Below are 21,960 nucleotides of genomic sequence, written 5' to 3'. Positions count from 1 at the left end.
ACTTGCTGCACTGTGGAACAGTGGAATCCATCCATGGAAAAGGGCAATTAAGCAGCGAACCACTGTGAACTTTCTCGCAAAGGGAAATAAATGCTAAATATATGCAAATTCTGAAGTTCACGTACAATTATGCTGCATTAGGGGAAAAAAAGGACTAACATGCAGCCATTCAGACCAGTGGATCCGTTGAAACAAACTCTGCACCTAGGACCCAAGCCCATTAGGAAAGAGTAAGGTTAACTGAATGCACCATCCTAATGTTTAGCTTTACAGATCAAGAGGGTGCTAATTGCTTGTAAGTATTTTTCTGAAGGCTTTGGAGAGCCACAGGCTTGAGTTTTGATTTTGCTTGGGTGACCGATTTCAACTGCAAACACGTGCAAAAACTATTCTTTTACCCAGCTGCTCTTAAACAGGCTGCTCAGACCCTCCAAACAGCACTGCAGCTGTTTGTTTACCTGACCTCTCTGGTCTGCAAAAGTTCAGTCTTCTATGGGGACCCCAAACTGCAATAATGTGATGGATTGGTCATAAATGAAAGGGAGAAAATAAATAAATCAAAGCTACCAGGCACTGCAGTGGTCAGACCGAGAGTTGTACTGAAGTCACACTAGGATCAGTCACTACGTGTTGTGAGCTGGGAATCCAAAAATAAGCTGTTAAGCAGCCTCAGTGACCCCTTTCAGAATAACAGTTAATATATGGTTAATTAAAGCAGTACAAACACTGCTTTAGACCTGTCCCTGCCTGGAAGCCCTTCTCTTTCCTACAACTTCCCCGCCTACACGGGAACAGGAAGTTGAAGGAGAAAGAAAGGCTTCTCGGGCAGGTCTAAAGCAGCGTGTGTACTGCTTTCTCGCTGACGCTATCGATGAATCGGGGGATTGGAAGGCTCGGGGGGGGGGGGGGGGGGGGCGATACCTGGTGGCTGGTGCTGCAATGCTGGAAGGAGAGAAGAGCTGCTCTTTCCTGTCTGCTGTGGGGCTAAAGGCTGGCTGTGCACTGATTGGAGGAGCAGGGAAAACTGGGTGGGCCTAAACTGAGATTGGGTGAGCCTGGGCCGACCCGTAGCTACGCCCCTGGATGAGAGGTGATACGTTGGGGCTGCCAAGCCCCTCTTGCTGTTCCTCTGAGGGTGGAAGGTGATATGTTGGGTCTGCTTAGCCCTTCATCCTGTTTTTCTAGGGATGAAAGCCTCCCAGCCTCAGAGAAACAGCAAAAGGGGCTTGGCAGCACAAACCTATAAGCTCCCACTGAGAGGTGCTATGATGGTGCTGCAGAGCTTCTCTTGCTGTTTCTCTGGAGGTAATACGTTGGAGCTGCTGAGCTCCTATTGTTGTTTGGGGGTGATATGTTAGGACCATGGAGACTTTCATGCTATGTCTGTCTTTTTCTTGGGGAGGGGGGGGGAATTCCCCCCAGCTTAAGAGAAAATGGCAAGAAGGGATTGACAAGAGGAATACATAACTGGAGACTGGGGCTGGAATGATTAGAAAAATGGTCAACAAAGAGAGAAAATAAAAGTACTTTTTCTATGTCATGATTAGACTGTTAGTTTTGGAATGTACATCTGCCAAAGCTGGTGTTAGACACATGCATGAAATACAACAAATCATGCTAACTGTGCTAATTTCAAATTTTCTAAGCACAGAACACTAGAAAAGATAACAGGCCACACAGAGTTTAAATAGCTGTGGTTGCATTCTTTGTATGTTCTGAAGACAGTTTGCACTTGTGTATCATTACTGTGTTAGTTATTTTTAGTTTTCATTTTAGTATGGTCTTTTTATTAAAAAAAAAAAAAAAAAAAACACTACCCCCCCTTTTAAAAATAAATAAATACCAGTTCCTCACAAAAGGAGAGAAGCTGCCCATAGTGACCAAAGAAGTTTCATCTTTTATTCTTTGGGAAAATGTAACAAGGAATCTGATTGGTCAGTATGGGCAAGTTCTCCACCTTTGTGCAAAATCTTTTTCACCAGTCTTTTTAAATAGACTATCTAAAAAGACACATTGTTCATTTTTACTCAGTTTGTAAAAACAGACCATCTGTCAAGGAGCCAGTTCATATGACAGTAAAATATAACAGATATGTGGAACTGTGTATTGTTTTGTGTGCCATTTCCAATTACCTGTATGTATTATATATGTTGCCAAGTTACTTAACTGCTTAATAAAAATGTCCATTTCACAATCTTTGTTGATCTGAGGTCAGGGTTACTCAGTTGAAATTTGTTCGACTCGGGGGGGACTTGGCTTGAAGAAGTTGAGAAACACTGCTATAACCACTCAATCTCGAGTCAGTGGATACCATGAAGACAACTGCACCAATTTATTCTCCATAGAAATTCTAGCCTTCTAAACCCCTGACAGGTCATCCCTAGAGAGAGAGGGCACACTGCGAGCTCCTGACCATCCTTCCACTCAGGAATTTATAAATGTCTAACATCTCTCTCCTCAGCTGTCTTTTCAAGCTGAAGAGTCCAACATCTTTAGCCTTTCCTCATAAAGGAGAAAGAACAACTCTCCTATTATACTGGTTGCCCTTCTCTGTACCTTTTCGAAATTCTCTCTATTTTTTTGAGATGCGGCAACCATAACTGGGTGTCCTCCTTTTACCAGGGTATTCCCTCCACCTCAGAAGTATTTGTCTAATACCAGATCGGTATTTATTTCCAAACAGGATATCATCTGTATATTATGTGCACAGAGATAAGAAAAATCCAAAAGATCAAACACTCTTCCCCAGGGGAATACAAACAAATGTTCAATAGTAAGGACAAGGAAGAGCTCACACACCCTGGAAATCAAACTCACATACTTTTATCTTCTGCCTTCTTTCAATCAGAAAGCAAAGTCGCTTACTTTAACAGATATTCTCCAAAGACAGCAGGATATCAGTCCTTGCAAGTGTCATGTCATCCAACTAAATCTGAGTCAAAAAATGTACACAAAGCTCTCAGAGATTTCTTGAGTAGTGCGCACCTGTGTGGGAATTCTAGGCTGTGTCATCATGTAAGGTCACCTCAGTTCCATATACTTAAAAAAACAAACAAACAACTTCTTACTGTGAGAAATCAACTTATAGGAAAGAAGAGAGGGTTTTGTGAGGGCTACTACCCTGTTGCCCTTAGAGAATATCTGTTACAGATAAACAATTTTGCCTTCTCCAAGGAAACACAGGTAATGCAGTACTCAGCGTGCGGTGGCAGCTGAGAAAGCAAATAGAATGTTAGATATTATTAGAAAAAGAATGGAAAACAAAAATGAGGATTTTATAATGCCTTTGTATTGCTCCATAGTGCAACCGCACCTCAAATATTGTGTTCAATTCTAGTCGACGTATCTGAAAAAAGATATAGTGGAATTAGAAAAGGTACAGAGAAGAGCAACAAAAATGATAAAGGGGATGGGAAGATTTCTCTATGAGGAAAGGATGAAGCGGCTAGGGCTCTTCAGCTTGGAGACAAGACGGCTGACGGGAGATATGATAGAGGTCTATAAAATAATGAGTGGAGTGGAATGGGTAGACGTGAATCGTTTGTTTACTCGTTCCAAAAATCCTAGGACTAGGGGGCACACGATGAACCTACAAAGTAGTAAATTTAAAACAAATTGTAGAAAATGTTTCTTCACTCACCATAATTAAACTCTGGAATTTGTTGCCAGAGAATGTAGTAAAAGCAGTTAGCTTTGCAGGGTTTAAAAAATATTTGGATGGCTTCCTAAAGGAAAAGTCCATAGATCAATATTAAAATGGACTTGGGGAAAATCCACTGCTTATTTCTAGGATAAGCAGCATAAAATATATTGTACTTTTTGGGATCTTGCCAGATACTTGTGACATGGATTGGCTACTGTTAGAAATAGGATGCTGGACTTGATGGACCTTTGGTCTGTCCCAGTATGGCAGTACCTATGAACAGTGTGAAAAGAGATGCCACCCAAGGATACAGATTATTAGATGACAGATGTACTGGAGGGACACCCAAAAACCAGTAAGAGACTAATTCAGACACATTTCTCCTTGGTGTAGATTTGAAATATTGTCTGCTCAGTTACACACAATGATGTTATCAGACTTCGATATTTGTGCAATGAAAGTGATGCTGAAGACCCTGAATGTGGAAGATGCTCTACAAGGCCCAAAAGCAACTCTGACTGCCCCTGCTTCAGTAAATAGGCCTGGTGTAAGAACAATATAAACTCTGGAGAAAACAGATTCCGATGCAACTGAATGCTCTGCTGGGCTCCGAGTTTGTAAAATGGTAGCTGTGCTCCATGCATGATCAGACAGTGGCTGTTCCACACTGCCAGTCGGTGCTGACAGAATGGTACCTGTTCCCGCACTCTTCTGCATCAAACTTCGTCACCCCCAACTGGCACAAACACAGCACAACACAGTCCTAAGTAGTGAGTCAGAACCCTTCCACCCTGCACCAAATAGAACTCAAACTTTAGTCGGACTTACCATTGCCGGATTCTTCCCCCACAGTCTCCACAAGTTTTACCCCTGCTCTCTAGTAAATATATTTCCTTCTTTTCTCACTGAGATACAAGCAGAATTTAAAGAAAAAAAAGTTCATGGAAAACTTGATGGAATGGCAAAGATGGCCACCCCTGAAAAAGAAAAAATAGAAAAGATTTGTTCTAGATCTTGAAGGATGGTAATATGGTAACAGCAGAAACAAACAGGAGACAGTCTGCTGCAGAAGCAGTACAGACAACCAAACAGCAGCAGCGATCCAAGGAGCGACAAACACTGCAAGAGTTTATTCAGACGTCAACTTTAATGGAAACAGGATCCAACCTGGCCAAGTTTCAGAAAAACCTTCATCAGGGATCACATTGGTTTCAACAATAAATTCACAGATACAATGCATGTACTGCAACACCTGCATAGAAAAAGCTCTGGACCAATTACAAAAGTCCTTGGATAGCAGCTGCTGTTTGGTTATCTAATATTGTAATAGCAACAAATATAACAGCAGCAACTGAAACAAATGGAGGCAGTGTATGCAAATCAATTTCATGCATAATCATTGTGGATATCCTGAAAACCTGACTGGAAAGGGGGTAGTCCAGGACAGACTTTGGAAACACTGAGTTACAGTACTGTGGAAGTGATAACATCAAAATTAGGGTATGATGTTATAAAAGCTAATCAGCAAAATCAAATCCCCAAATGAAATCAGACTTGAAAGGAAAGGTAAGAGGCTATGAGTTGACTTCAGCAAATTGAAAAGCATGAAGGAAAGAAACCTCCATTGCCCCATGTAAGCCACATTGAGCCTGCCATGAGTGGGAAAGCGCGGGGTACAAATGTAACAAAACAAAAAAAAAAATCAAGCAAAGCCTGAGGAAACAATACACTTTACACTTAAAAATGATCAGAGAAGAGTCTGAAGAGCTGAAACTGAACAAAAGCCACTGCAAAGAAAATCAAAAGATCTGACGGTCAAATTAACTAACGTCGATAAAATTGGCAATTTTGAACAAATCATTTATTCAATAAGACGGTGGGAAATTCAGGCAATGTCAATGGATGCCCTGACAAAAATGAAACCTTGAAGGTCTGGAGAGACCTCCGTGACAGCCCACAAGAACACAACAAAGCAGCAAAATGGATTCAACAAGTTGAGGAAAGTATGAACTCAGTCAAGATGAACAATGTTCCAATAACTGAGGTAATCAGGCAACAAACAAGGAAGGTTAAGAACTTGAGAGCACCAGGAAAAGAAGGAATAATTGGATTCTGGATCAAACATTTGATCAGTCTCTATGACAGAATGGCTATGTAGTTTTACATTACATCCAGGCTTGTAACCCTCAACAGTTCTAAGAGGCTTCCAATCAAAGCAGCCAGAATGACAAGGCTGAGATAAAGAAAATAACTAACTTCTTTCCATAAACTCATAAAACTCAAAAGTACTATATTTCAGACATACTGATTTTGGTATAATGGGGGAGTGAGTACCTGAAGGAAGAGCTGATGGAAAGAGTGGGCATAGGTGTGGAAGCACAGTGGTCCAAGCCGAAAATTGCTATAAACGTCAATTGATCCTTACACAAGGAAAGTAAACAAAAACAAGAGAAACAGGAAGCCTATATGGTTCTCCAAACAGGTGGCTGAAAAAAATAAGGGCAAAAGAGACTGCATTCAAGAAATACAGAAGAACACAATGCGAGGAACATGGAAAAGGTTACCGGATTAAACTCAAAGAAGTGAAGAGGAAAATACGGCTAGCGAGAGCGCAGGTGGAAGAACAAAATGGCTAAACATGTAAAGAGGTGATGAGACCTTTTTCAGAAAGGAGAAAAGATAGGAATGGAGTTGTAAGACTGAAAGATGCTGAGAACAGCTATGTAGAGAGTGATGAGAATAAAGCAAATGTGCTAAATACTTCTCTTTGGTGTTCATGGAAGAAAATCCTGGAGAAGGACTGTGTTCAGCTGCCGAGGGAATATCTGGAAATGGGTTAGATATTGTGCCGTTCAAGAAAGAAAACATTTATAAACAGCCTGAAAATCTGAAAGTGGACAAAGCTATGGGGCCAGATGATATACACCCCAGGGTACTGAGGGAGCTCAGAAAAGTCCTGGTGGGACCTCTTAAGGATTTATTCAATAGATCTTTAAAGAAGGGAGAGGTTCCGTGGGATTGGAGATGAGCTGATGTGGTCCCTCTTCACAAAAGCGGAGACAGGGAAGAAGTGGGAAATTATAGACCAGTAAGTCTCACATCGATGGTAGGAAAAATAACGGAGTCTCTGCTGAAGGAAAGAATAGTTAACTTTCTAGAAGCCAATGGATTGCAGGAATCGAGGCAGCATGGCTTTACCACAGGAAAATACTGCCAAACGAATCTGATTGACTTCTTTGACTGGGTAACCAAAGAATTAGATGAAGGATGTGCACTAGCTGTAATCTACTTGGATTTCAGCAAAACCTTTGATATGGTTCCTCACAAAGAACTCCTGAATAAGCTGAGAAGGCAGAGGGTGATGGTAAATGGAATCCGCTCAGAGAAAAAGAAAGTGACTAGTGAGGTGCCTCAGGGGTTGATGCTGGGCCCAATTCTGTTTAATATATTTGTAAGAGACATTGCTGAAGGGTTACAAGGAAAAGTTTGCCTTTTTGTGGATGGCAAGAAGATAGCCAATAGAGTGGGTACCCTGGAGGGAGCAGAAACCATGAGAAGGGATCTTCAAATGTTGGAAGAATTGTCAAGGGTCTGGCAGTTAAAATGTAATCAACCCTCAGTGTATTTTGAAGTGCCAAAACTCAGTTTATCACGAAACCAGCATATAGCACAACAATCTTATACCATCATAGCACTGGATCCTCCTATCCCTCCCTCCCTGTAATCAGAAGGCAACGTTAAGCCTAATACAATTGCTAATCAGTGTGCACTTGATGTTCACTGTAACATATTCAAATGTCACTTGTCTCATAGCAGGTGCATTCAGAGTGGCATCCACTGTCCAATCTTGTGGTACTGCTGGTTAACAGTGTTCCAAAATGTGAATTCTGTGCTGAACACAGCTGTGAACAACGTCTTTTGAGTTAATATTAGTTGTGATTTTTGAGCACAGAATTCACGTTTTGATACACTGTTAACTATCAGCACCACAAGACCCAGTGGATGACACTCTACATGCACCTGCTATGAGGTAAGTGATATTTGAGTATGTTACTGTGAACATCAAATGAGCATTGACTGGCAATTGTATTAGGCTTAACGTTGCTTTCTGATTACAGGCAGGTAGGAATAGGAGGATCCAGTGCTATGATGGTATAAGATTGTTTTGCTATATGCTGGTTCCATGATAAATGGCGGTTTGGCACTTCAAAATAGACTAAGCACTATAATTATTTTTTTAAATATTTCATAATTATTAGTTACTAGGAAAAAATGCCCGTTTCAGAACGCAATGAAACGGGCGCTGGCAAGGGGCCCCCTCCCTCCGTCCCTCCGAGCTACTTGCCTTGTTCGCCACAGTTTCCGTTTCGGCCTTCGAGTGTCATAGCTCCGCCCTCGACGTCATGACGTTTTGACGCGAGGGCGATGCAGACACTCCAGGGCACAGCGGATATCTCGGGCGCCTCAACTTCCATGGAGGCTTCAGAACGTTGGGGTTGCCTTTTATATAGAGAGATAGTATATTATTAGAAAATAAATAACTGGTATGAAGTTGTGAGTTTGTTATAAGAGGATACCAGATAAGATTAGAACCCTAAGAATTTATATTGTTAAAATTTAATGCAAATTAGTGCAGACTGATGCACTTGGGATGCAGAAATCCACGAGAGATGTACCAGACAGGAGGGGAGAGATTGGTACGCTCAGCTCAGGAAAGGGATCTGGGGGTGATGGTGTCTAAGGATCTCAAGGTGACAAAACAATGTGACAAGGCATTTAGGCTGCGGCCAGGATGCTAGGCTGCATAGAAAGGGGTATAACCAGCAGAAGAAAGGAGGCGTTAATGCCCCTGTAAAAGTCACTGGTGAGGCCCCACTTGGAGTATTGTGTCCAATTTTAGAGGCCGTTATCTTGCTATGGATGTAAAAGAATTTGAAGCAGGTTCAGAGAAAAGCAACGAAAACGGTATGGGGTTTACATAGCAAGACATACAAAGAGAAACTTGTTGACAAAAACATGTACAACCTAGAGGAAAGGAGAAATCGGTGTGATAGGATACAGACGTTCTAATATTTGAAAAGTATAAATTTGCTGACAAACATTTTCTCCTTTCCTCTCCCTGGTTCCTAAGTCATTTGCCTGATTGCCGCAGCTGTCTGCGGCAGTTTGGGGGGATCTCTCCCTCCCTGTGGGAGCTAATTCCCCTCTCCCTGACTCCGAGGTTGCCGGTTATCACCTCACCTGGTTATTTCCCAGTTGGTCGGCCACCTTGTGCAGATTGCTGCAGTTGTCTGCGGGGTCGGGGGCGATCTCTCCCTTGCTGCGGAGGCACTGTTTTTTTATTCCTGGTTTCCTGGCTTCGAAGACCATCAGTGTCGCCCTCGGTTTCCATTTGGGCAGCAATTCCACCTGGCTGTACCAGCCTCCTCCTCCAACGTGGCTTTCAGATAAGGTTGCGGTCTTGCAGTTGATCGGTGGGATCACACCATTGCACTGTTCCGCTGGTTCAGTGTCTGGTAATTCTGTGCTCGTTTTGAGGCTTGCAGTGTTGCCTTCTGTGTCGGTTATGAGTGAACCCGGTCTGTGGTCTCGGAGCTCATTGGCTCTGTGCCAGCTATCTGGCAGCCATCTTTTATCTTTTAAAGATAAAGCAAAATCAAAATACCTAAATAGAGTCCAGAAAGTCATAAACTCCAAAATAAATAGTGGAAACACTATCAAGGCCATAAATACCTAGAATATTCAAGTAGCCAGCTACACAGCTATAATTATAGACTGGACAATCTGGACTGGAAAACCTTAAAAACTACTGATAATGCCCCATGCTTTGTAAAGCTGACATCAATCAGCTTTATCATGGAAAATTGGTGGACAGGGTCTGCTCCATATTAGACAGAAAGGAACAAAAAGGACTGAATGACATCTAGACCAGCCATAAAAAATATTAACTGAAATGTGCAGATCACAGTTAGGTGACAGAGAAGAAAAATGAGTACAGAACTGAAATGGAAACTGATTTGGCTAAGTGGAAAAACAATCCATGGACAACACATTAGAGAAACTGATAGCAAGCATAGCACCAGAAATCAGCAATGGCTGTGGCTTGGTACCCTCAAGAAGAATATGGAAGAACTCATTTTTGCAGCTAAGGAACAAGCTTTACAACCTAACTTCATGAAAGTGAATGTTCAACATCTTTGAACAAATAGCAAATGAAATGAAAAAGATGAAACAATCACTTGCATAGTGGATGCAGTAAAATTGCCCAAACTGACTACAACCAATGTCACAACAGGGTAGCCACAATGATCCACTGGAGCTTGTGCAGGAAGTATTACTAAGGTCAACAAATACTGGTATAACCACCACGTAACGTAGTAAAAGTCATAGAAAATGAAAAAAATTCAAGGTTTTCTGGGGCTTTCAAATTCAAACAGACCAACAAATGGAACATAACACACCCAATATCACAGAAATCAAAATGATATTCATCGACATTGCAGTACCACGAAACATGAGAATTAAAAGACACAAGAATTAAAGTAGAATTGGTAAAACTAACAAAATATTGAGATCTGACAATAAAAATAGCAACACTCTGAAGAAAGCCATGTCGGGTTACCCCTTTTGTTGTAGGAGTCTTAGGCAGTGTTACACCAAGGATCGACAAATTTCTACAAAACCTTGAAATTTCAGCTTTCGACAACAATGAACAGTTTTGCTGGGTTCAAGACAAATCTTTGTTTTGTTATGCACCATGTATAATATTATTATTATTGAGTGAACAATGAAAAATCAATTATGCTATAAATATAAGCTGTACTGGTTTGGAAATAACGTAGACAAAATGCTGTCACTCTAGCTACCCAATGGACTGCACCAAAAACATGTAAGGGACAAATACTATATAATTGGGGATGGAGGACTGCCAAAGTAACTTTTGGAGATTTTTTCAACAACTTTAAACGTCAAGTTAGGTGATCCAAGGAGCCACTGAGAACTTCCTGGCAAATACACCCCTATCTAAGGTTACACATGAAGAGCTCAATAAATTACAGCTTATTACAGCTACAGAAAAATTAAAGGTGATTAAAGGAAGTAGGTTGTATAAGGCACCAGACCCTGAGGGTCTCAATGCACAATTCTATACAATGCTGCAAGGTTATGTATGGAGGAGTAGCCCAATGGTTAATGTAACAGACTGAGATCCTGGGAAACTGAGTTCAATTCCCACTGTAGCTCCTTGTAACCCTGGGCAAGTCACTTAATCCACCACCGCCCTAGGTATAAAAACAAATTGCGAGCCCACTAGGGACACAAAAAGTACATGCATATAATGTGTACAGTGCTGCATATGTCCAGTAGCACTATAGAAATTATATGTATATACCATGTATGTACATAGGTATGTCTTCCATTGGAGGCTTAGTGTGGTGGGTTATTAGAAAATAAAGAGCTCCTTGTGCATATTAATGAAGCTATCATGGCCATCCACAAACCAGGAAAGGACCCCTTGTTTACAGAAGCTTACCACCCCATAAAACTCAGATGTTAAAATCTTAGGTGCACTGCTGGCAGTCAGGCTTGTTCCTACCTTATGGCCTTATACATAAAGACCAGGTGGGATTCATATGGAGGAGACAAGTAGAACTTAATGCTCAAAAATGGTCAACAGAAGAGTGGTCTAATGATCAGTGCAGCGGGTTGCACACCTGGGGAACCGGATTTGATTCCTGTTGCTACCTTACGGTCAGCAGTGGGTTCAGATCCTGAGGAACCAGGTTCAATTCCCTCTGCAGCTCCATGTGACCCTGGGCAAGTTACTTAGCCCTCCACTGGCCCAGGTACAATATATAACTTAGATTGTGCGCCTATTACGGACAGTGCAAAGTATCTATAATAGAAGTTGTAAAACGCATAGTCGCCTCAGGGAATACTTGCGGACTATCAAGTGCTGAAAATAAAAGTAATTAAATATTAGCAGCAATGGAATACTGTGCAGAACATAACATGCCAGACCTGTTGGTCAGCCATCCGTAAAACCTTTCCACCAGAAAGCTTTTTTTTTTTTTTTTTTTTTAATCGCATCTGATAAATGATTGCTCATGATGGAGCTGCAACCCTGGTGATAGGGCAGCCAGGACGCTTGTGTGAACAAACCACATAGAAAAGAAAACTGAAAGCTTTGCAGAAAGTATTTCACTGTCTATTTGAGGGGGATGGCACAAACTTTACTGTGTGTTTGGTAGACACACAGAGAGTAAGGGGAAGAAGTTATCAACATGGGCTACTGTTAAGATGTGCTATTTTACAGTAATTAGGTATCTGCATAAAATGGGACTTGTCCTGAAACAGCACAAGTTAGTGGTAAAATAGCATGCCTTAACAGTACCCATATTGATAACTATTCCCTTAAGTGATACACATGCATACAAACAGTCCATGTAAGATGTTTACCACCCTCATTGTTGATTTAATTGAGTGTGACTACTGGGCAGACTGGGTGAACCATTCAAGCCTTCAATCTGCCGTCACCTACTATGTTACCTGATCCATGCCTTCTAACAAATGATTGCCCAATATCCAAACTGAACTTTGAAACAATTCACATTTCCTATGCAATTAAAGACTTCAGTTTTACAAGAGCTTACCTTTTGTGCATTCTTGGTCACCCAACATTATAGGTGCATAAAAACACTGAGAAATACAAATTGTCCAAAACCAAAAGTTGATGTAAACTGGAAACATGACTGGTTAAGAAGAAGTGAACTGAAACCTAAGGATGAACAGACTGATCGCTGTATAGCAGGACAGTGAATTACAGACGAGATGGCTCACAGCTGCCATTGAAAAAAAAAACTGGGAAAACAGATGAATGCAGATTTTGTTAGGAAAAGCTGGGACTGATTACTCATTTCCCTGCTGGCTGCAGACTTCTGATGGGAGAAAATTTCTGTACAGGAAGACATAAGGTGGAACCTCTCGTCCACTAGAACCACTGCAAACACTATAACATCACTAAAAGAAAAGCACTGGAATCATGAGCATGACAGAATTTTGGAGATGATGTTATAATCACATGGGATACTCCCATTCCAACCAATAAAAAGCCTGATGCAAAAATGGGCATAGTGGTAAAGGAGAAAAAAAAACAAGAAAGCCATTGATATTAGAGGAGTCAGCACCAAGTGATTTCTCTATATCTCATATGGTGAGAGAAAGGATCCTCAATTACCAAGAAATGCAGTCAGACCAAGAAAACGCAGCAAAAAGACACAAACAGTGTTCATGCCGAGCACCACGAGTCTGATTAGAAGCAATTTCCAAGCACAGCTTAATAAAAACATAAGAAAAAAAAAGAGTTGCTATACTGGATCAGACCGAGGATCCATCAAGTACAGTATCCTGTTTCCTTCAGAGGCCAGTCCAGGTCACAAGTATCTAGCAGAGTCACAAAGTAGCAACATTCATTCAAAATTTATTCAGATTTATTAACCACCTTTATGAAGAGATTCACCCAAGGCAATATACATTCTACTTAACCTTAGGGATAAAACTGTAGCTTTACCCAGGTCTACGTTAGTAATGGTTTATGGATTTTTCCTCCAGGAATTTGTACAAACCTATTTTTAAACCAGCTGGATGAAGGGGGGGGGGGGGGGGGGGGGGGGGGAAGAAGAGACATATGCCGGATAGAAGGGGAACAAAGAATGCAGATGCTGGATGGAATTGAGGAGAGAGAAGGGCCGAATGGAAAAGGGTGCGAGAGGGGGCAGACGCTGGATGTAAAGAGGGGAGAGAGAGGGCAGACGCTGGACGTAAATAAGAGAGGGGGGCAGACGCTGGATGTAAAGAGGGGAGAGAGAGGGCAGACGCTGGATGTAAATAAGAGAGGGGGGCAGACGCTGGATGGAAAGGTTAGAGGGGGCAGACGCTGGATGGAAAGAGGGGAGAGGGGGCAGACGCTGGATGGAAAGGTGAGAGGGGACACACGCTGGATGGAACGGTGAGAGGGGACACACGCTGGATGGAAAGGTGAGAGGGGACACACACTGGATGGAAAGGGGGGGTAGAGAGAGGGGGGCAGATGATGGCGAGACTTAAGAAGAGATCAAGGAAAGAAGAAACAAGAAATTGGGACCAACACAATTAGAAAAAGTAAATGGCCAGACAACAAAGGTAGGAAAAAATGAATTTTATTTTTAGTTTAGGATAAAGTAGTGTGGTAGCTCTGTTAATAAATACAGAAAATGGAAATAAGGTGATATCTTTATTGGACTAATTTTAATACATTTGAGACCAAACCCTCCTTTCTCATGTCAGAACAGAATACCATAACAGCAGTATACTGACCTGACATAAGGAAAGATATTTTGGCCTCTGAAAGCTAACTGAAAAATGTATTTAGTCCAATAAAAAGGTATCATATTTTCCATTTTTTGTTTTATTTGTATTTGTTCACCTATAGTATAGTGGTTGAAATTTGTCAGTTTTTGAAATTTGTATCTGCTGTTTTATATTTGCACAGTACAGGGGGACATGCATCACTTTCTCTGGAGTTGCACTGTGACTTTTTGGGAGTTCAGTTTAATATCTGCCTACATATTTTTGTATGTAGGAAAATACTATGGTGGGGGGGTTCAAAGGTAGGGAAAGATGCTGGGTGCCGTGGGAGGGGCATGGCTATGGGAGAGAAAGGTAAGGAGAGATGCTGGAGCTGGGGGCAGAGCTTGCCCCCCCCCCCAAACAAAAAGACAATCCGCTGCCTCTCTGTTTGAAAATATAAGTGAGATTAAATAAAAATGCCACCAACAATAAAGAACGACAACATGGGTGCAGCAGCTCATAACAGATGTGTTATATGAGTCAGCTCAATTACAGTTTTTCTTAGAGGGTAAGGGACTCTCTGTGGCATCCTCGAGTATGGCCTACTAGTTTAGGTCATAACTATAGTTGGAAATAGGTTATCTGCTCTCTTTCCTTTCCACCCCTCCCCCCCTTAGAAATTACTGTTTCCATTTTCGCATAGAAGTTGTCCTTGACTCACCCCCTCCTTTTTTTATGTGGACTATATTTTGTAATACGTTTCTTTTGACCCATAGGCTAATGATGTTGATTAGCTTCTATAATACTTCTAAAAATTACTGTTTCAAAGTTTTCTTTGAATTGTAACATTATAAATGCAAAAAAAAAAAAAAGAATTGAGGTTTATTACTGTGATTATTTGAACAAAATTAAGCTGGAGCCACTGCCCTTCTTTAGCCTTAACACTCTTCATAATTTGTAGCCAGTAGCATACATAATAGAACGGCAGTTTTACATAAATATTAAAGCAGTGGCAATACTAGTGATCCTTGGTATGCTTGTAGGGATCGAATTAAACAAAGTACTCTTGCACATCACTGCCTGAGATCTGTGCAGCAAAAATGCTAGGGGGGAAAAGCATCTGAATTTAGCTCCTCCATCAGGTACCCAGACCAGTCATATCTTAAGAGACAGGATCGCTTCTCGGCCTTTTGGCTAAAATCAATTGTAATAAGAGACAGGAGCGATGCCCTTATATGGCAGGCTAACCCCACCTAGGACAGGGCACCACCATTTTTCAAGATGGCAACACAGGAGGCAGGAGCAAGTGGGCATCACTCCTGCCTCTTAAGGTATGATAGAGAAGGCATTGGATGGGTGATTGCCACTAGGCACCGAGACTTTGATTTTTTTTTTTTTGGGGGGGGGGGGTGAGTTGGAGGGTAGTGTCGCTAGACACAGAGACTGGGTTTTCTTTGAGTCGTTTGGGGGGGGGGGGGATAGAAGTACCTACACAAGGGGATCACGTGGATGGGGAAGTGCCTATACACACCAGGGTTGAATTTATTTTACTTGTGGGGGTCAAAAGTTTCTGAAGAGCAGGTGGATGGGTTCAGGACATTGGAGGCCGATGCAGCAAAGGTATCCAGGGTAGGGTGGTCGGGTTCGGAGGAGAAGTAAGGGTAACGGCAGACACCCACTCCTCTCAACCAACCTTTCTACACTGCCTCAGACCTAGTGAAATCTTTCTACATTACCTACACAGCCAACTTATTTTAATTATTATTTTTTTTTTTACTCTGCATGGCACAGAATGGCTAAACTCCACATTTGCATTCATTTTAATGCAGTATGTGGTCAGCATTTCTGCATGAGTTAACACCCATGTTGAAACCCTTCATGCACTGCTAACCTGCAATAAACCGTTGTTAAACCCATAGTTACTGCGAGGGAAGCCTTCTGTACCAGCCCCACAGAGAGTCAAGGAGACCTGGTCAAACAACAAGGAGAGTTCTTTCCTATGATACAGTGTGTCTACCAGCAAATTCTCATCTTCCTCTGGAGACAACTCATACCCTAAGCGGCAGCCCCTTTTGTCTATATTCCCCTTGTTCCATACATCCTCCAATGAGGACAGAAAAAAGATTAAGGCCCAACTGGAGTTTGAGCCCCCATGAGGTACTCTGGCTCTTTTAGAGGCATTGACTTGGACCCTACTGGGCCCTTGGCACAAAGACTGCCATGCAGCTCCAAAGGTGCTCCTTTATGGCCAAGGCCCAACCCTGGAACTCTTCCAGTGCCCTCCTGAAATATTCAGGGAGGGCCAACACTACCATTTGTGGCCCTAGGTCCCAAAAGGGCTTACCCTGGCCCCATCCCTAGGTGATACCTGTTTAGAGCTCAATTTCCAACACTATGTTGATGTACTGTCCACACTTCTCGAAGCCGCTAGAGGTCTGCTTCTTAAACACTGACTTTGCACTGACAATGTTAATTCCAAACGACTCAATGTTAAAAAGAAATTCCAATCCCACTCTGTACACCAATGCCAGTGTAAAAAAAAAAAAAAAAAACTCAATGAAAAATCTGACGAGTTCTCTAAAGGGTGAAAGAAACAAAAAGTGATCAATGTGAAAACACATTATTCAAAGCTAAAACGTACAGTACTTACGAACCCACAGAAAAACAGCAACTGTTCAGCTCCAGAGAAAAGGAGTAATCTCCTGTAGGGCTGCAGTTTGATATCACAGATCTAAACAATAGATCTCATACCTTACTACAGTCAACACTACCTTAACGTCAGACCCCATTTGAACACCAGCCTGGCGCCTTTTCCAGGCTCTTATTGATTTCCAACTCCTCTCTTATGTTACAACAAGATTTTCCATAATTTTTGCTAAATACAGCAATAGCTGATACAAAAGGATTAATCAAACTTGGACTTTTACAGCACTGGAGCAGTAACTGGTTCCTTTTATCTGATGGGGCAGTTTTCAAACCACCTCACTAGTCAACACAACAATTCATTGTTAATTTTCAAAACATTTGAAGAAACTGGTGTCTTACCTGGAGAGGGGATTCCCACTGAAGTCTGCAATCTCCAATGACTTACAAAATTTGATGCTTTCTGGGATTTCTGGAATGTCTGCAGAGGAAGGAAAAACAATTAAATCACTTGCAGAGAAGAGAGACAGGTAGCAGAAGAAGCTTATAGCACAGAGCAAGGAACCAGATGAGAGTGGAAAAGTGAGGCCTTGAGCATAGAATGAGAACCGGGGGGGGGGGGGGGGGGTCCAGGAGTCCACAAAACAGAATGAGAATTTGGCATATGGCCATAAAAGTCTAAGATCTGACAAACTGGGTTGGGGACTAGGTATTCAAGGTCATCAAGCTCAATATCCTGTTTCCAATAGTAGCCAAGCCAGGTCACAAGTACCTGGCAGGATCTCAAAAGGCAGACAAAAACCATGCTGTATATTCCAAGGGATAGGCTGTGGTTTTCCAAAGTTCACATCAATAGTAGTTTTATATGGACCTTTCTTCCAGGAAATGGTCTGAACTTTTTTTTTCTTAATTTAGCTATACTAACATCTTCACTACATCCTCCAACAATGAATTCTAGACCTTGATTATGCATTGAATTAAAAAATATTTTCTTGAACTTTTTTAATTTTATTGAATTATCATTACAACAATCAAATAATCATACTTTACAGAAAATCAATAATACCAACATATATCCTTACTCTACCATACAGGAGGAATGAAGGAAAGAAAAGGAAATGATTAAACTACTAAATTCTTCTGAAAAGGAAAAAACACAAAGCACTATGCTAACAACTGAGCGAAAACAGGTCCCTGTGCCAATTAGGAGAAATTACCTTTAAGAAAAGATATAAACAGAATGGAGGCAGTGCAGAAGGCGACTGCTAAAACGATCAGTGATCTGTCATAAAGCATATGGAGACAGGCTTAAAGATTCCAACATGTATACTATGGAAGAAAAGCAGGAGATGAGCGATATTATAGAGACATTTAAATACTTCAGTGGCATAAAGCACAGGAGGCAAGTCTCTTTCAACTGAACAGAAGCTCTAGAATGAGGCGGCATAGGACGAAGGCGAAAGGGGATCAATTCAGGAGTAATGCGAGGAAATACTTCTTTATGGAAAGAGTGGTAAATTCATGGAACAGCCTCCCAATAGAGGTGATGGCGATAAAGACTGTATCTGAACTCAAGAAAACATGGGCCAAGTACAAAGGAGAGGAGGGATAGTAAATGCTATGGATGGGCAGACTAGATAGGCCACATGATCTTCATCTGCTGTCATTTTCTCTATTTTACAACTAACACAGCTGAGAGGGTTCAAGAAAATAAATACTTTACAGACTGATATTTCATTATAAATTTACAGGGAATTTCAAAATAAGTAAAGCCCCCAGCTGCAAAACAGCAAACCTCAACAACAGGAATTACCTCCTGCACGTCTGCATATCTCTAGACACATTAGGAAATATCCTCCCAGTACAATTCCAAGAGTTTCCCAATGTCTAAACCAGGGGCATAGCCACAGGTAGGCCAGAATCCAGCATTGCTCACTGCCACTTCCTTCTTCCCCTGCCACTGCTACAATGCTTGCAGCTTACATTTTTGGGCTGTCCATAATTCACACAGACAATCCAGGGTCCTCCCTTTGTCCTGTCCGGCCCTCCCATCAACAGGAATTTGCATCAGAGAGGGCCAGATGCTGCAGAGGGAAGGCCCCAGAGTACCTGTGTGAATCACAGACGGCCTGAACACGTAAGCTGCAAGCACTGCAGTGGCAGCGAGGGAAGGAGAAGGAAGCAGCAGTGATCATGGAAATGAAGGAGGGAAGGCAGCAAGGGGTGCTGGACCTCTGGGAGGATGGGGGTTGCAGGGAAGGGAAAGATATGCTGGATTTGTGGGAGAAAAGGGGCTGTAGAGAAGAGAGAGGTGCGCTGCACTTGTGGGAGGAAGAGGTGGGGGCTGCAGGAAAGGGAGAGGTGTGTTGGACTTGTGAAAGGTGGGGGCCTGCAGGAAAGGAAGAGGTGTACTGCACTTGTAGGAGGAGGGGGGTTGCAGGGAAGAGAGAGGTGTACTGAACTTGTGGGAGGAGGAGGAGGGCTGGAGAGAAGGGAGAGAGGTGCTGGGCCTGCAGGAGGGGGAGGAAAGGGAAGGGAACAAGAGACGCCAGACCAAGGGGATGAAGGAAGAGGGGATCAAAACTGAACCTGGGGGGGGGGGGGGGGGGGGGGGGGATAGGCAGGCAGGCAAGAAAGCCCGATGCTGGAAAGGATGGGGGGAAGTGAAACATCCAAAAAATGGCATGTCAGATATTTAAATCGTACAATCGAACCAAAATAAAAAGAAATCGTTTAAGTCTGGATAGTCACCAAAAACTGACAGGAAGGGCATGTCATGGGCATGATGTAGGTGACATTAAGTGATGTCTGGGGGGGGGGGGGGGGGGGGGGGGGGGGGTTGGTGTTTTTGTGATAATGGATAACAATATTACTTCCTGGGGCCAGAAAGAAAAACATCATGATTTAGACCTGCTGTAAAAGCGTCTAGGCCAAGGTGAAATCTGTCTTTCAAAAAGTACAAAGACTAGGGGATACTCAAATTACATGGAAATACTTTTAAAACAAATAGGAGGAAATATTTTTTCACACAAAGAATAGTTAAGCTCTGGAACTTGCTGCCAGAGGATATGGTAAGAGCAATCGGTTAGCATATTTGGGTTTAAAAAAAGGTTTGGACAAGTTCCTGGAGGAAAAGTCCGAACCTGAGATAGACATGGGGGAAGCCACTGCTTACCCTGGGTTTGGTAGCATGGAATGTTGCTGCTATTTGGGTTTCTGCCAGCTAATTGTGACCTGGATTGGCCACTGTTGGAAGCAGGATACTGGGCTACATGGACCATTGGTCACACAGTATGGCTATTCTTATGTTGTTATGGATGGGGTGGGGTCAGAGAGGAGAGAGCCACATTGGCATGGCAGAGGAGAGGGAGAAGCTGGACTGGGAAATATAGGGACACAGAGAAAGGGAGATTCTGAACATTGAGGAAGATAGACACAGAGATGGAAGAAGATGGATAGTGGACATGAAGAGAGAAGAAATGTCAAATGGACAGGAGACCTTGGTGGGTGACTTGACAGAAGCACAAACCAGAGTCTGGGACCAACATGATTTGAAAAATAAAATGAAAAGACAACAAAAGGTAGAAAAAATAATTTTATTTTTCTATTTTGTAATTAGAATATGTCAGATTTGAAATGGGCATCCTGCCAGAGCTGGTGTTAGACATGGCTGGAGTCCAGGGCAGAAAATTGGGAAAGGACCTCAAAGCGTATTATCTGGCTGCACCTTCTCCAGCTTACAGGAGGCTTGGGGCTCTCTCTGGTCTCTGCCCAGGGGGGCCAAGAACTGTTGCCCTAGTCTCCCCCCCCCCCCCCCCCCCCCCCCCCCCCCCAAACATCATCCCTGGCATGTGCTTTCTTTATATTTTGCACAGTGTAGGAAGAAGTGCTTCTCTTTCTATTTCTCTGGTGTTGTACTACATGCAAGGTCTGGCTTCTTGGGGTTTCAATTTATGTTTATGGTCACTTAATCTGTATTTGGCATTTGTGTCCTGTGTGAGTGACCAAGGTATTCTGCTGGCATGAATTTTTTATGTAGTATTCTGTAGTAATTTGTTCACTTTTCTCAATAGATGTATTGATATTTTCGAGCACAAATATATTTACAGCCCTAAAGTAGGATCCTTGTTTTGGATGTTAGTGCTGGCATGGTAGATTTGCTCTAGGTTCTGAGTGACTTTTTGTTTGATAGATTTTTTTATTTCTTTAAAATATGATTATTGAGATAACAATAGAAACAAAAATTTTTGAGTGGTGAGTTTTATGAGGAAAGGTCCTAGCTCTGCTCTGTATCCACTGTTGGGGGAGGGTCAGGGGGTTCCATGGATGCAGACTATTTGGGGGTCCATGGCATAATGGAGGATGAAGAGTGCACCCCTTATACTTCCCATAGCCCTCAAAGTGGCCTTTAGCCACAAAAGCCTGCACTGCTACCCTCACTGAAGTTATTGAGAATGGGTAGGGGTGGGGCAGGGATGTTGGAGTAGGGGTGCATCAGGTGGCAGGCTTTTCACTAATGCCCACCCATCCAACCTGTTGGCCCACCCAAAATTGCCTTTTGGCTATGCCATTGATCTAAACAATTAAATGAGGCAGCTAGTTCTGATCCAAATCTCAATGCTAGAGTCACAATCAAAGCAGCTAGCACCAGGGGTGGCACCAAAAATGTCTGTGCTAGTTGCAGGCACTACTGTGGTCAGCTACTCTTCAGTGTGACATTGTAGAGGAGCTCCTACTGGTGACAGTGCAAGGAGGGACAAATAAAATATGTGTAATGGTATGCACTCTGAAATTTGTTTTTACTTATTACGTTCCTCTGTTCATGCGAATCTGACTGATACTGACAAGCAATGGCACAGGCAAATTATTATAAAAATAAAGGTTACATTATTTAAAAACAAGACGTGAAGCCATAGATAAAAACAGAGGTAATCAGAATGTGTGACGTAAGCACCAATGTTAGGAAGCTCAGACAAATACAAAACACACTTCTCTATGTTATTTTGAGATCATTTGTCTTTAGAGTAAATACACACTTTCCCTGCAGGACTTGACTTTTATGCCTCCTAAATTAACCACTAGCAATAACAGAGCTGAGCAAATGACCTGATTGTGAAGGAGTGTCTTCCCCCTCCTCCTCGGGCTGCTGCAGGTCTAGAGGTATCAAGTTTGCAAGAGAACTCTGAAGTTTCCCAGCAGTGCAGTCAGGGGTAGATGCATCAAGCAAACGTAAAAAAATCAAAATCGTTAAAGGCCCTAACGATTTTTAAAAAACGAAGAATGCACCAAAAAAAAAAAGTCACACATGCTCAGATCGGTATAGAAACGTACAATGTATCAAACAATCA

The 21,960-nt window shown here is 42.3% G+C and overlaps 1 protein-coding gene across 1 annotated transcript in view; it reads right to left on the bottom strand.

The window, feature by feature from the left end:
- SCRIB (scribble planar cell polarity protein) overlaps positions 1 to 21,960 on the bottom strand; it is a 630,584-nt gene that overhangs the window by 352,046 nt on the left and 256,578 nt on the right. The window contains 1 exon segment of the mRNA XM_030220397.1: positions 17,015 to 17,093. Coding sequence (XP_030076257.1) covers positions 17,015 to 17,093 — 79 coding nt within the window.

This window comes from Microcaecilia unicolor, chromosome 1, assembly GCF_901765095.1.
Source record: "Microcaecilia unicolor chromosome 1, aMicUni1.1, whole genome shotgun sequence".
NCBI lineage: Eukaryota > Metazoa > Chordata > Amphibia > Gymnophiona > Siphonopidae > Microcaecilia > Microcaecilia unicolor.
This window is presented reverse-complemented; position numbering and strand designations above follow the sequence as displayed.